The sequence below is a fragment of the Euwallacea fornicatus genome, chromosome 33, assembly GCF_040115645.1.
Source record: "Euwallacea fornicatus isolate EFF26 chromosome 33, ASM4011564v1, whole genome shotgun sequence".
Classification (NCBI taxonomy): Eukaryota; Metazoa; Arthropoda; class Insecta; order Coleoptera; family Curculionidae; genus Euwallacea; species Euwallacea fornicatus.
This window is the reverse complement of record NC_089573.1, coordinates 520,890-536,799: the sequence shown is the minus strand read 5'-3', so window position 1 is coordinate 536,799 and position 15,910 is coordinate 520,890. Positions and strand designations below refer to the sequence as shown.

General features: G+C 35.5%; 1 protein-coding gene across 7 annotated transcripts in view; it reads right to left on the bottom strand.

Annotated features, from left to right (window-relative positions):
- The window catches only part of mGluR (metabotropic Glutamate Receptor), a 105,260-nt gene that overhangs the window by 4,002 nt on the left and 85,348 nt on the right, over positions 1 to 15,910 (bottom strand). For all 7 annotated transcript variants that reach the window (XM_066299349.1, XM_066299352.1, XM_066299350.1 and 4 more), the window contains 6 exons: positions 13,217 to 13,323; positions 10,770 to 10,898; positions 4,063 to 4,279; positions 2,939 to 3,321; positions 2,671 to 2,886; positions 1,272 to 1,476 (listed from right to left, as the gene is read on the bottom strand). In XM_066299349.1, coding sequence (XP_066155446.1) covers positions 1,272 to 1,476; positions 2,671 to 2,886; positions 2,939 to 3,321; positions 4,063 to 4,279; positions 10,770 to 10,898; positions 13,217 to 13,323 — 1,257 coding nt within the window. The remainder of the gene's footprint in view (positions 1 to 1,271; positions 1,477 to 2,670; positions 2,887 to 2,938; positions 3,322 to 4,062; positions 4,280 to 10,769; positions 10,899 to 13,216; positions 13,324 to 15,910) is intronic.

The window sequence follows — 15,910 nt, the reverse complement described above, 5'->3', positions numbered from 1 at the left end:
CAGCATATTTACGCAGAATACCTCAATCATGTTAAAATTTTGATCCTAACAGAGTGTATTTATTTTTTGGTTTGTTTTTTTTGTTATTTAAAAGAATTGTCAATTTATTTTTGTCCACATAATAATTTATATTTTAATTTTACATATATTTTTTTGTAAAACATTTGTTTAAGTTACGAACATTATTTATCTAGAGCGAATAATTATATCATTAAAAAAAAGGATAAGATTATTGTTTCTCTTACTTAGTAAATTAAAAAAAATGTATTTGTCAATTTACTTTTGGCCACCAGTGTATAGCGTAAGGAAACGTGTCCTTTCTTTGACTTCTGTAAGCAACGCCGCTGTTTTGTTAATTTACAGAGGAATTTAAAAATTTTGGCACTAAGGATGGCGACTTTATTTACAATTTTATTATACGACGAGATTTAAAATCTCTTTCGATGTTCGGATACCTAAGGGGACCGGAATTACCCGTGCCAGCAGAGCTAATATCTTTTTGATCGATGTGAAAGTAATTTTATATATAAATAAATATATATTTTTAAATTATAAAAAAATCTTTTTCTCAATCATACCTTTCTAAAAAAAAGTTTGCCCAATTACATGGAATATTTTTTGGAAAAACATTTTTTGAAAACGTGCTTATTTTGAGACGTTCAAGCTAGACCACCCTCTTAAAGCAATTTATCGGCTTCACACTTAAATTTCTTTGGATCTGAGTCTCAAAAGAGGGAAAATTCTGGTAAAGTTGAATCGTCCCAGCGCTGCTGTATTATTGACATCCGCTGTACCTTTTAGACTGTAATGTAACGGAATTGATAATGCACTAGCTAACCTTTAGGTGTCAAAAATACCCAACGCTTGATTGAGAAGGGTTGTTTTCCCCTCTTCTCACCTCTACGCATTTCAATTTTCCCGCCATAAGGATAATGATTTTCTTCTTTTATAGACTTTGATCCTTAAGGCTGAGCGTGCGATAGCGGAAAATGGGGCAATCAGAGAAATAATTTATTTAATAAAGGCGGGTTAGTAGCGATTTGGATAATGGTTATATATTTGTCTTGACGTTTAGTTAAATTAACCTTTAGATCGTAGCGCATTCACCGTGAAACAAATTTAACGTGCCACGGCACGCCAACATGAAAAATTTTCATCAATATCTGCGAGGACAGTTAACTAATTCTCTTTTACTTTGCCCCTTTATTCTCTTCATTGCAGAATTAGAGCCACTGAACTACTTCCTTAAAGTGTTAAATTTTAACACTTACCTTTCATCGACGTAGATGATGTCGCATAGGACGTGGAGGGTTGAGCATTGTATTTCTTATACGCAGCACTATTCATAGTTAGTTTCCTTACGTTCTTATCTGGGTGGAATACGATTATGTACACTTTTGGAGAGTAGAAGCACACTAAAGCCACCGTGGCATTCATGCTGGTTGACACGCAGAGAGTCATGATTTGAATCTGGAACTAAAAATAGTCAGTAAATCTTCACTTCAACATTGATATTTCAGACTGGACATTGACTTGTGGCTGGTTCTAAGCTTCTCTTTGCAAGTCTTGAGAACTTGTTATTGAAGATGCACTAATGATGGTTATACATGTATAGTCTGTTTTATTATACTCTGGCTACTAAAGGACCTTAAAGGAGGCTGTAAAGAGATTTACAGCAAGTCGCAAAACCAATTAAGGAAGTGTAGAAATTTAATAATGTAGAAGGAAGCAATGAAACAGCCTTTTAGAGGATAAAACCTTAATTTATAAAATTTAAGGGTTCGCCTATTCGTTTAAGCGTGTTTAAGAGCCGCGGTTTTGCTTTTGAGTTCGACTTTGTTTTAGTCCTCGTTCTTCGAAAGTTTTATTTGTTATTTGCATATTTGCCTCAATCTTTTCAGCTTGAAATGCTCCACTTTTAAGGGAAAAAACGATTATTTTTATGAATTTACATTTTGAAAGCAACAATCTAATTCCGGCAAAGATGCTTTCGTTCGGCTCGCTTAACTTTTTAATGAAGAATAAAATTATTGCACTAACTTTTTCCGCAGATAATTGTTTCGAATTTCAGTTCTTAAATTTGCTATTTAACTTTTTAAAAATCCTTATTCAAAGGAAAAAAGTTGAATGCACGAACTTTTAATAAGCTGCGTTCGAGAAAAATATTTTGACAGTACAATTTCCATCACAAAGGAAAATGCCTCGAAAAACTAGGTTCGAAACGATAGCAGTACTCGTTAAATTTTTAATTATTCCTGTATAATTAGACAACGTAATTGACGCAAATGAATGCAAACCAGTGGAAATGTTTTTAGAAGTTGACCTGTACGTTATTCGTTAATTCGTGTTTCAACTGGAGCAGAAATATTTCAGAACTTTTCAAGCTGAATCAACGAAAACGGTTTTTAATGGAAGCAGGCGGTCAACAATATTATCCCCGGCAAACACATCACAACACTAACTCGCTTAAGTTTTGAACATCTAACCTGGTTACGTATATGTGGCTTTCCAAACTTCTGGAATGAAAGTCCATAGAATTTCGCAAACATTACGTGCAAATTCAAGCACTTGCCGAGACTTGCTTAAGGGCCTGAACCAAATTGGGGCTTTAGAAAATATGTGACGTATCCTATCATGTCCTATAGAGATTATTACGAATTAAGCACTTACTTCATACGCGTCTCCTGTTCCGAAATAAATGGGGAGAAAAGCTAGCCATATGATACAGGTCGTGTACATGGTAAACCCGATGAATTTAGATTCGTTAAAGTTCTCCGGAATTTTCCTGGTTTTAACTGCATAAACAGTGCAGGACGTAATGAGCAACATATTGTACAGTTGAGAGAAAAGGAACGACTTTGCCTGCATGTTGCATTTGAGGATTACCTAGAATGGAAAAGCCTTGCATATGCAATTTAAATTTCCAAAGAACACTTACGGTTTTCCTGGTGGGGAAATGCGACTTGGTTCCAGGTGTGTCCAAAACCATCCAAAATACCGTGATAACAACTTGTATAGAAATTAGGATGCACGCAATGCAAAGCTGAGATTTGGGACTGATAAAATTAGGCCTCTTGGCAGATTTGGATGCGGAGTCGAAAATCCTGGATATCCTGTTCGTTTTTGTGAGCAAAGCTGCGTAAATGATAGCAAAACCAACTGAAATTCCTATTCTCTGAATTATGCAAACTATATCAGATGGCTTGGCTAGTATGACAAAAGTATTCAGGTAGCAGAGCAAAATTCCAAATAGCAACAAGTAGCTTAGTTCTCTCCCGGAAGCCCGCACTAGCGGGGTATCGTTGTGTTTGATGAATAGACCTGGAAAGCAAAATTTTAATAGCACAAGAATGTATTAACGTAAAGGTGAGGCATTGTCTTCCTGACGTTTAGCATGCAATATGTAACCCGAATAGGTCGTTTCTATTTAGGACATTTCGAGGTATTATACGTCGTCCTTTATTGGATTTCAAACAGGAAGGCTTTCAGTCGATAATGGAGTGGCAATTATGACGTGATTATGTAGCGGACGAATTCATTGTTCCATTGTTTAGTTAATTCAACATTCTTTAAATGTCGGGCATTTTGAGTAATGTAAATTTGATGGTTTTTAATTTCCTACGCTTCGTGAATGGCAAATAAAAAAGGCATTTAAAGAGAAACTTTTAGAAATATTTCGAGTAAATCTGACATTTTATTTAAGAAAAGCTTTATAAATTGAGATCAAGGAGATTCTTCAACAACTCGTAAACATTCGGCCTTTTGTTTTAAAATGAGACTTGCTTTGTACTCCCGCAAAACTCTGCCAGAAAATCGAAAAAGTACCAAAGAATCTCCCTCAAATGAAAGGCGACCGGAAAAACAGGGGCTCGGTCGAATGTTATCTTGTCAGATTACGATTTAAGATGTTAATTATCTGGAGAATGGCTCTCGAGTGATCGGTATAAATTAAGGCTCAATTAAGACCCCCCGGGAAAAAATACAAGGAGCGGATAAATTATGCTAATTAAGTTGGGAGAAGCTTATTAATGTCCCTTTAAAACTCAGCAACCGTAAACTTACCAATAACAATTAGGGTGCAAAGAATTCCCAAGCAAGAGAAAGTTGCCGGAACGATGGCGTAAACAGTATTCCACCTCATATGCTTAATTTCTAATTGGTAACATGCAGTTTTGTCTGGATAAGGCCAATATCCGTGTCCGCAGTCTTTGCAAGTAAACTCGTCGTACACATATTCATATTCCTCACATTTGTCGCAAATCCAACAACACGTATCGCCCTGTAAATAGAGGAAAAAAGGTGGAATCAGAACAAACCTGTGGCAATGGGAATGTAAAATGTCGTGTGTGGTTAATCGTTCAGATCCGAAAAATTTGCGTTTTTCGGTCTAGTTGATTAATTATGTATTTAGTAAAACTTTTCAGATCTCTAACTGACTACATATTTTGGAAAATTTCAAAATCGATCAGACTACTCTTAATCCCATATGAAGACAAATTCATAAGTCTGAGATGAATGATTGATGAAGGGCCGTCGCCTTCGATGGCTCTCAGTTTAATTCCAACTTGCCTTCTACCATGCAGGTCCAAAATCAAAGGTCTCCCAAAACTACCTTTAATAGTGTAATTCGAATCAAAATCTATTGTTTAGTTTTTGAAGAAAACAGCTATAAATTTCATAAAAACATGCATTACAAACTCAGTTAAACAGCACGTAAATGATGAAAAACATTTTTCGTTGATAGGAAACTCATTTATTTTCCATTTTATGCTCACAAATAGTTCTTAGTGTGGCTATGTTTATTTATTATTTTATTATTTTTTGTTTTCCCTTTCAAACGAAAGGCTCTGAGCACAAAATCCAAAATAAGGCAATTTCCCATCAACAAACAAGTTTTTTTATTGGTTACACGCCATTTAACTGAGTTTTTATTGCGTATTTTATGAAATTTATAGCTTTTTTCTCAAAAACGCATCAATAAATTTCGAATCGCATTACACCGAACAACGTAATTTTGGAAAATTTTTAATTTGAGATATCGCTCGACTAAGTTTCAATTAAAAAAAAATTGTTAAAAAGTTTTTGGAATTTAGAGCCGCACGGTATGTGAGACTTTGGAGTGAGGTAACTTCAATTTAATAAATCTTCGGGTAGATTCCAAGGTGCAGCTGGGCTTTCTGCAACTCGGTAAAGTCCAAAAGTTTTCGATGAGTCGTCCCTGAAGCCCTTTCGGGAAGTTAAAGTTTTTGGACACTTATATGGGACGCCGTGCTGTTCGAACCCATGCCTTGCGATTTTCGCATGGTAGCACATTAACACGCCAAATGTGCGTTAGGAGAATTTTTCGGCTCTACTGAGTTGCAAAGTGTACGGGGTGATTCATGATCCATGGTGGATTGGACATTTCGGGAAACCGGGTTCATGTTCTTATTCGACCAATCAAAAAAATTTCCTGCAGTGCGACTTTGACACGAAATAGCGGTAGTAACTCCAACATAATGAACGGGATCCCCTGTATATTATTTGATTTTTAGGTTATATATTCCTTTGAGTATTTTTGCTTAGCCGTTAAATTCAGCGGGTAGAAATTGGAAATTTTTTTAGAAAGTCTAACACTAGAAAAATGTCGCAATTGCCGATCCCATCTGAACGGCGCATCGTCTCATTGCAGCTAAAAGGTATCAAGGAACCGCTTGGGAGTGTTCAATTGCCTTTGCTTCAGGCGTTTTGGGCCCATGAAATTGGGCTGCCAGATTTTCCAGTTTTAATCCGCTTGATTTTAGTTTTTGAGGTAATATAAAAGAACAAGCTTATATCGCATCAATAAACGTTCGAAAGGAATTGCGCCATTGTGTGACCATCTGCATTCGCAAGCTTGAGGCAACGAAATTCGAGGGAGTTGCAAATCAGTCTATAAATGTGCGCTTTTTGAAGTGCTTGGGATCCAATGGCGGTCATTTTGAGCTTTTAATGTAAAGGTTAATCGCGTTGTCACGTCCTTTGTGTAAGTTTTAGTTACAATTCGACATTTAGGACGATGCGAACTTTTTCCATAATTAATAGCATTATTTGTGTCCGTTTAAACGCGCAAATGGACATTCACAACCGCTCTACCTGTCAAATTGTTTGAGCAATTTCATAGTTTTCGACTATAGTGGCATTCCAGAGCCACGTCGGGCAGAGCCGTAATTATAATCCAATGCTCAGAGGCAATACACAAAACATTGTTTACTGATCAAATGTGATGGTTTAGGCGTAGGAGCATGATACGCCGTTTTAAAAGAAAATTTAATTACCGCACAGCGTTCTTCCTAATTTACAAGGTGTTTTGTTGAGAACGCGCTTTGGCCTTTAACCGTAAAAGCATTAATTTTGGGCCACCCCGTGCAAGGCAGACTATCCTGGCACACCTTCCGAATGTTCAATTTTTTTTGTGAATCAAATCGCGTTGTACGAGATATTTTATTTCGATGAAAAAAATTAATATTTTGAAAACCGCTAGAGACATGCATCGAATTAATAATTAATTAAGAATGATCAAATCAAAGTAGGGAACCTGAAAACGAACATATAAGATGCCCTATTTAATATATCGGAGTTGCTATTACTTTTTTTATATAACTGGCAACGTCGCACTGTAGAAATCTTTTTTTGGTTTTTCCTACATGTTCGTTCCACTACCGTCCAAGAATTCTCTTCAGGTCTCGATGTTAACTTCCCTTGAAGGTTATCTCGTCTTTGAGGTGTAACAGCCTCAGTCAGCGTCATTGATTGAACCGCTGGCATTCCACGTAGAAATATTAAAACTTCATTTTTGCATCAATGATTCATATTCTCCACGCAATGCTGCAACCGGAGCACATAAACTATAAAATTCAAATGGAGGAGAAAATTCTCAGATATATCGCTCGAATATTCCTTCAGCGACTTCTGAAGGTGACTAGGATGACCGCAGGAATATAAATTACCCTGACTTTTTCTTTGGAGAAAGATGTTTTATTTGGTGTAAAATATAATTCGAAATTAAAGGGCGATACTGAATTCTCCTCAAACGTCTGTTGTATGAGTCTTGAGCTTCTACGTGCACTCAAATAAATACCATTTCCGTTTGTTCAACTTTGGTTCTCGATTTAATAACACGTGAAATATCATTCGTTTAAAACCTGAGAGATATGTACCACGAAGGGCGCAGAGCTAACGACCAATCGGATACTTGACGTGCAGAAAAGGAAAAAAGCGTTGCACAATTCCTCGACTTTGCAGGTCTAATTTATAAAGTTCTTCAACATATCGTTCCAAAGGTAGAACAACCTCGCTGTTTAACCTTAAGCAATGCAATATAAACTTTCAAAAGACTTAACAAAGCACCTCAGAAGTTCCGCTAAATGAGCGTCATAAACCCTTGAATTATGGCAGTTAAGAGAAGAAATTAATGTAAGGTTTTTTTCTTGCGACTTCATGCGAGCTTAAAGGGAGCTTTTTCGTAGAGCCTCAATAATTCTAATAAAACCCTAAACGTGATTGGCCGCGTTCAAAGCTTAAACTAATCTTAAACGAGGTATCGCATAAATATGCGAATAGCAAGTAGCCCATCTGAATTTCTAAACACGGACAAACTAAACTCGGGATTTTCTTATACAGGGTGTCCCGAAATTAAAGCACCATATTTAAACAACGTAAATTAGGTCAAAAAATAACACCAAAACTTTAAATAAAACAATGTCGGAAAATGCTTCCTTAATGAGGTATGCCTCTTTAAAGACGTAACTCTGATGATGGTAATTTTGAAATATTTCCAAAACGGTGCAAGATAACTTTATGAAATTTGGTACGATTTTATACCTTATAAGCCTCAATTGACTGATGTGGCTGAATGGAAATTATTTCGTCAGAGGCGTGCTGCACGGGTAGTGTCGGGGTTAAAAAATGCTAGATTTTTTTTATGTGCCCCATTTTTTAGTTGCTGATGCAAAATTATGAAACCATATACGCTTCCAGAAAAAAAAGACACTCTTGGTTCACGATGCTAGGACGCTTCGTTTTCGAATAAAATGAATTTAAACATTACAATGCATGACAAATACAAATGATTTACTTTCTGTGAAAACTTAATAGTAAGCTACGAAATATTAAACAATGTTGACTGTCAATTTGATGTTTATATTTATTCTGTTGGGGAGTTTCTTTGTGTCATTATTAAGCTGTTAGTGAAAAATGGAGAAATTTTCAAGTAGGGAGCTTGCCGATATTCATTTTATTTATGGGTTCTGTAATGGTAATTCGCGAGCCGCCGTAGAAGAGTACAGAAGGAGGTACCCGAGAAGAAGAATACCTTTTCGATCTGTTTTTAGTCGAGTACATAGAAATTTAATCGAATGTGGTTCTTTTCAACGTTCTCGAGGCCAAGGAAGACCTACAGTAGATTACGATTTCGAGGATGTGCTTAATCGAATAGAAGAAAATCCTCAAATTTCTCTAAGAACGCTTGAAAACATTACAAACATACCAAAATCGATCGTAAATACAGTCGTTAAAATAACAACAGATAAACAGTTATTTCGAATATTAATTTTTAGATAGGAAGAATGACTCGGATGCAGGGATTGCATCCCTTTCACTATAAAAGGGTTCAAGACTTACGAGAGGAAGATTTTACAGTTAGGATGAATTTTTGCCAGTGGGTTTTGAATCACCAAAATGTTTTACATAATATCTTGTGGTCTGATGAGGCTAGTTTTACGAGAGACAAAGCATTTAACATCCATAACACACATTATTGGGAGTATGAAAATCCAAAAGTCGTAAGGAGAACACATTTTCAGCATAGGTTTTCTGTCAACATTTGGGCAGGTATCATAGGAAATAGATTAATAGGACCAGTTGTATTTCCAAACCGGTTAACAGCACAACACTATTTACATTTTCTTCAAAATGAGCTGGCAGGCCTATTAGAAGATATACCATTGCATACCCGATTGCAAATGTATTATCAACAAGATGGGGCACCAGCTCACTTTGGAAATAACGTGAAAAATTGGCTTGATGAAAAGTTTCCAGGCAGGTGGATAGGAAGAGGTAGTCCAATAACCTGGCCCCCTCGATCACCTGACCTTAATCCCCTGGATTATTTTTTTTGGGGCTTTATGTGTAGCATAATCTATGCCACAGAAATAAACACGAGGGAAGAACTGTTGGATAGAATCAACTTAGCTGCTAATCAAATAAAAGAAAATACGTTTCAAATTTCCCGTGCCTCCCAGAGCATAAAAAAACGATCTAGACTGTGTATCCAACAAAACGGAAACTTATTTGAAAACTTACTTTGAAAGTGCGTCATTTAAATTTCTTGTTCGTTTTTTATTATTGTTTAATCGTTTTGATGTGTTTAATAAAATATCGCTTTAAGCATCATTTGTATTTGTCATGCATTGTAATGTTTAAATTCATTTTATTCGAAAACGAAGCGTCCTAGCATCGTGAACCAAGAGTGTCTTTTTTTTCTGGAAGCGTATATGGTTTCATAATTTTGCATCAGCAACTAAAAAATGGGGCACATAAAAAAAATCTAGCATTTTTTAACCCCGACACTACCCGTGCAGCACGCCTCTGACGAAATAATTTCCATTCAGCCACATCAGTCAATTGAGGCTTATAAGGTATAAAATCGTACCAAATTTCATAAAGTTATCTTGCACCGTTTTGGAAATATTTCAAAATTACCATCATCAGAGTTACGTCTTTAAAGAGGCATACCTCATTAAGGAAGCATTTTCCGACATTGTTTTATTTAAAGTTTTGGTGTTATTTTTTGACCTAATTTACGTTGTTTAAATATGGTGCTTTAATTTCGGGACACCCTGTATAAACCAAATTTTAAGTTCGCCTTTATTAAATGAGCATATAATGATAAGCAAAAAACTAAGCTATGTTTTTTTTATATAGGGTGTTTATTCCAGGGCTTTTTACAATGAATTTCGAAATACGTCAGCTTGTTGAAAAATCACCGAAATACCCCATAAATATTGCCCAAAGGGAAAGCCTTTTATGTCATAAGTGTGTCGTCCCTTACGAGCTCTCCCTGGCAAAATCTCGCGCTACAAAGATGATTGAGGGATATTTTATTGTAATAGTTGTTTAATGACCGAGGTCATTAATGACGACGATTAATGACCGAGATATTAATCGTTTATCAATATACGCGATATTTATAACATTATTCCGTCGCCTGCAGCGTATAGGCACGCATTTCTTCTCTAATTTTTAAAGTCCTTCACTGAGCACTGGTTCCTCCGAGCGGATTCGTACTTCAGTTCGAACTTAAATATCCCTATGCGAAAGATTGGAGGGATCGCACATGATTGACATCTATCACGTGTCGACTGTAGCTGCTGTGATGGGTCAGACGCAAGCAGTCTAAGTTGCATCAATCCATTCGCAACGCGCTCAAAATGGTGCGTTAACGGATATTCGTGCATTAATGAGGATCATTAACGAACGATTTTGTTCACGTGCGAACGACTTTGTGGCAGTCAATCGACGGAAAAAATGTTTTAAATCCGCGCATTTCGATTTTACAATACCTGACGATTACTGATTTGCAATATTCGTAATTTTTTTCCATTTCGAAGGATGGTTATGGTACGGAGCCCAGTTGTGACACTTATTTTTCTAGAACAGAAAGAGACGATTTCGTTTTTAATCCGTGCATTTCGAAAAATTAAACGGTGGAAAATCCTGAAATCCCCATAGGTTAATATCTAGCGGTTTACCTGTTGTTTCTTGATCATTCCAACATCGCACGGTAGAGAGCAAACTGACATCGGGGTGTCGGGAACGTTGTGATCAAATATGAGTGATTCGTGCTGTAGCTGTAGCGAACTGAACCACTTTCCTACAACCTGAAAGAGAAGGAAAAGAAAGGATAAATAATTGATCCTCAATTAAAGTAGAAAATCATACATAAAACTATTCATGTGGATTTCCAATATGATCGGTTCGTTAGGCGCAATGTGGCTGATAGGTCGAAGGCCCCAAGACGACGAGAGATGGGAGGCGAAATTCAATTCCACCTTCAAATTGACTTTTGACTCTTCCGGTAAAGTCATCGAATATGATGAGAAGAGCAAATAGAAAGTGCGTTTATCAGATGGTGTTTTAGGATATTAAATCTCCGATCTTTTCGAAGAGGAATCCAAGGGGAGTGGAAACAATCTTAGTGATCATTAAGGCTGTTTGTCTATAAATTTTTAAGACGCTGAGCCAATAAACTGTTAGAAACTCTCTGCCAGAACTTTGCTTGTCACAATAAACCGCACGTATTGACTTAGGACTAAAGCTCTTGATCTACAAATTTGCTCCGAACACTAATAGTTATAATTTTGGGGCGGAAAGGGTTTAAAGCACAAGCCCAGGGGTAACTTTTCCCCGTTGGAAGGCACCTTTTTACAGCTACTTAGAGAATACGAAATTATCGAAATGGGATGCATCGGAAAAGGGGAAATTTAAGTTCAATTCTGAATATATGTCAGTCCTAATTAGCACAGATACCGTCTAAGGTAATCAAACATGGCCAAAATTGAAGCATGCTCGGGGGAAATTCAATTTAATTAGGGTGTACCAATAATACGGCTTAATCTGGAAAAGCAATTTGCTCAAAATTGAAAAGATTTTTGCTCTTTTCTGCTAATTCGAATCGTACATGAATTCCACATCTTAGAAAATCGATGGCTGCAAATCGAAATTTAGCTTACAAGGAAAAAAAACTGATTTATCTAATAATACTATGTGAGAAATTGTCATCCGCACGTATCCCTCCGCACGTGATATTAATTGTAGAATTAATTCATTCTCGCCCTAGTTAGGATGTAGGTCATACGGCGACATAGGCGATTCGGCAAACATCAATGACGGTTCCGTTGCAGTGTTTTTAAATTATACCGTTCAACTCGTAATTAAACTAACTTCAATTCATAACGTAATTAATAAAATAGACTGTGTTAGAGAAAGCATAGTTTAAAACTCGTTTAAGAATAGTCATTAATTTCCTGCAGTCTCTCGAACGCGTAGACCTCGCCCTCGACTCGGCCTGCAAACTTTCCGCTCGTGCGTGATATTACCTCTTCCATACTTAATGTTTCATTTAGTTTTTGTAACTTTCACAACTTTCAACAATAATGCATTTTGAGTAGTTCAGAAATTAGGACAATTACCTAACGGAACTCCATTCGTGCAGGCTCGTCGACTTAACGAGGCGATTAATTTATTATTAATATTTTTTTTTATCAAAAAACATTGGGGCTCGAAGGTAGGAGGTTTTGAACGGAATTATTAAATTACTGAGATGCTGTTTGTCAATTTAATCGACTTGGATTCTATAATGAGCTCAGATATTTCATTTGAGGTCTTGGAGCTTTTGAAATGTAGTACTAAGGAGATCTAAAACCAGCGATATTACTTCAATTTTCCGGTGCAATTTTCATGTAATCATTATAAATTATCAGCCTTTTGCCATTTTGTGAATTATCACTTGTAAAAAAAAATTTGGTGCCTACTTTATGCTGTAAATCTCTCTTATATTTTGACTCGATTGCGAAGCTCATAAGGTATGTGTTAAATCATAGCATTCAGGTGAAAATACCTTCAATTTATAGACTAAAACACGTATTCTGAGAAATGAGTATAAGCAGATAGGGACACCTCAGAATATTTTGAAGTAGGGAAGCCTCAATTAGGTTCATTCGATTTCCTAGGTACAAACAAGGAATCTGCTCTCTGCTCAAGTGGTGAAAACCCAATTTAATCAACTGAATTGCTATTGAAAGTTAACTGCTTCGGCCCCATTAAATTCTCTAGAGTTACGCTCAGAATAAAACACCTTCGATTTCTGAGCTAAAAACAAGCATTCTGAGTCGTGCAAATACACTAATTACTCCTCAGAATATTTTCAACTATAACGGTCAATGCTCGGTTTAATTATCTGGATCGCTTTCAAGTTTATGTCGCGTCTAAACCTGATTATACCATTTTACAGCTCAGAAGCTCTAAAAGCTCTACAAGCTTCGGAGACTTTTCAATTTACGTAAATGCGAATGAAGTAATTGTACTTCAAAATATTCTCAGCTCCAGTGGTGAAAATTTGGCAAAAATTCAGGAAATTTTTCATATCGATACCTCATTAAAGGGCCAAAAGCTTTAGGTTTGTAAGTTACATACGTACCTTGTAATGATATCCAGATGAATTGGGAAACCTCTGATAGTTCAAGATATCATACCGAGCTAACCCGTCCCCGCTCTTGTCGAATTTAACCGGACTTCCCACCAAATCTGAAAGATCCAGGGCAAATTACCGACAGTCAAACCTGTGCTAACTGACTAAAAAGAAAATTCAGACTTTTAGCAAAAATCTGGAAAGCGATAAACAGGGTTAATGGTTCATAAGGCTTAAGAGGCTGAGTTACTATAAATCCGGAATAAAAATTTAATGCTTTCCACTTTTATGGGTTACGTTGCGGCATAAGCTAAATTTACGGTGATGTTAAGGTGATGTAAGACATTGTTGCAGAAATGTTAATTAAGGTTTGTTTAAAGACAACTTCTACCATCATCTGGGAAAGTAAACATTATTCTATATTTTGCCACGAGTGTTTACGCAAAGTTAACCAGGAGCTGGAAGATAAGAAAGTTTAGTTCTACATGTACACATTATATAGTATGTATTATAATGTATTCAGGTAATTTCTTATCTGTGTACTTTGTATGGCATTTAATTGGGTCTATTCTAGAAACGATTGATATGAGAGAGCATTCATTAATAGATAAATAGATGTAGTCCTGGAAATCGAAAGAGATTTCATACAAATTTATTAAAGTTGCATTTGCTGGTGCCCTTTCAGCCGTTTCCTTGGAAATTAAATTTCAAAAGTAGCATCAAAATTTAATCTAGAGTTATTTGAATTTCACTCCAATAAATTCTTTTGGGAAATTAATCAAACAACTTCTCTTTGCTCAAATGCTGGTATACGAGCCGCCATTGGAGATAAATTATTATCTCTAGGGAGAATTTTACTTGAAATGTACTTTAGGACAATGCAATTAACTTTTTAATTCTATGCCTCAGTTTACATAAGAGCGTTCCTAGTTTAGTTACGGGATAATCGTTAATCTTCCTCGGAGTTACGTTCCTTCCTGTTACTCTTACAGGGTGTCTCAAAGGTTTATTTCGAGTACAAGGAAATATGGCGCAACTGCAAAAATAGAAATATTTTACGGGCATTTTTCCACTTAAAAAACTTTGCTGATTGCTCTTTTCGAGCACAACAATCACGTTCATTAGTGAGTCTCGAAAAAGTAATGTCCTTTTTCCTTTAAATGCATTAAGCCTTGCTTTCGCGATCGATTTCTTCAAGCTGCTGAATTTCCATTGATATCAAACATCTGGTTGAAATAATTTTTAAACTTCTTTCATTTGGCTAAAATGATTTAGGCAACTTCCGGAGAAAATGAGGCTAAACTTTTTCCAATAGACATTAAATCTTTCAAACAAGCTTATATTGGGCCATATTTTACCGTTCAAAAATTCATCGATGTTTGTCTGGTAAATGGTTGATATATTCCAAAGTGCTTGAGGGTGTGTGGGGATATACGATTTTACGGATTTAGACATTCTTTACACGTGCTATCTGTTACGGTGCGTGTTATAGATAAAATTGCCATATTTGTACAGCCGCTGTTTTGTGCGTGCCTTTTTGTGGAACACATGTTCGTGCCTTAAAATAGTCAGGCCGTGTTGGCCACATGTTACAGGAAAATATTGAGAAGGACGATGAAAGATTTAAAATTAGAAGTACCAACTGGTCGAAATGACCGGTTGCATCAATTCTCCACATCACTTTTTCTTCCAATTTCATTTAACTCGACTCTTTAATTTCCTTTCATCTTCATTACGGTCACATTGTGATTTTTTAAAACTTTATGCACGCAACAATATCATAAATTACGTTGTTTTTTCTCTTCCATTATTCAGAGATAAGTATGTATGTTATACATCTAAATATACCGGCTGGTCATTGCGAACCTAATATTTTTTTCCTTCTTTTTTGTGTCTTTTCTCTCTTTTGTTATTTTGCTTCTTATAATTTTTTTTCCTTCTTTTTTGTGTCTTTTCTCTCTTTTCTTATTTTGCCTCTTTAATATTTTTTTCCTTCTTTTTTGTGTCTTTTCTCTCTTTTCTTATTTTGCTTCTTTAATATTTTTTTTCCTTCTTTTTTGTGTCTTTTCTCTTTTTTCTTATTTTGCTTCTTATAATTTTTTTTCCTTCTTTTTTGTGTCTTTTCTCTCTTTTCTTATTTTGCCTCTTTAATATTTTTTTCCTTCTTTTTTGTGTCTTTTCTCTCTTTTCTTATTTTGCCTCTTTAATATTTTTTTCCTTCTTTTTTGTGTCTTTTCTTTTTTTTTCTTATTTTGCTTCTTTAATATTTTTTTTCCTTCTTTTTTGTGTCTTTTCTCTCTTTTCTTATTTTGCCTCTTTAATATTTTTTTCCTTCTTTTTTGTGTCTTTTCTCTCTTTTCTTATTTTGCCTCTTTAATATTTTTTTCCTTCTTTTTTGTGTCTTTTCTCTCTTTTCTTATTTTGCCTCTTTAATATTTTTTTCCTTCTTTTTTGTGTCTTTTCTCTCTTTTCTTATTTTGCTTCTTTAATATTTTTTTCCTTCTTTTTTGTGTCTTTTCTCTTTTTTCTTATTTTGCTTCTTATAATTTTTTTTCCTTCTTTTTTGTGTCTTTTCTCTCTTTTCTTATTTTGCCTCTTTAATATTTTTTTCCTTCTTTTTTGTGTCTTTTCTCTCTTTTCTTATTTTGCCTCTTTAATATTTTTTTCCTTCTTTTTTGTGTCTTTTCTCTCTTTTCTTATTTT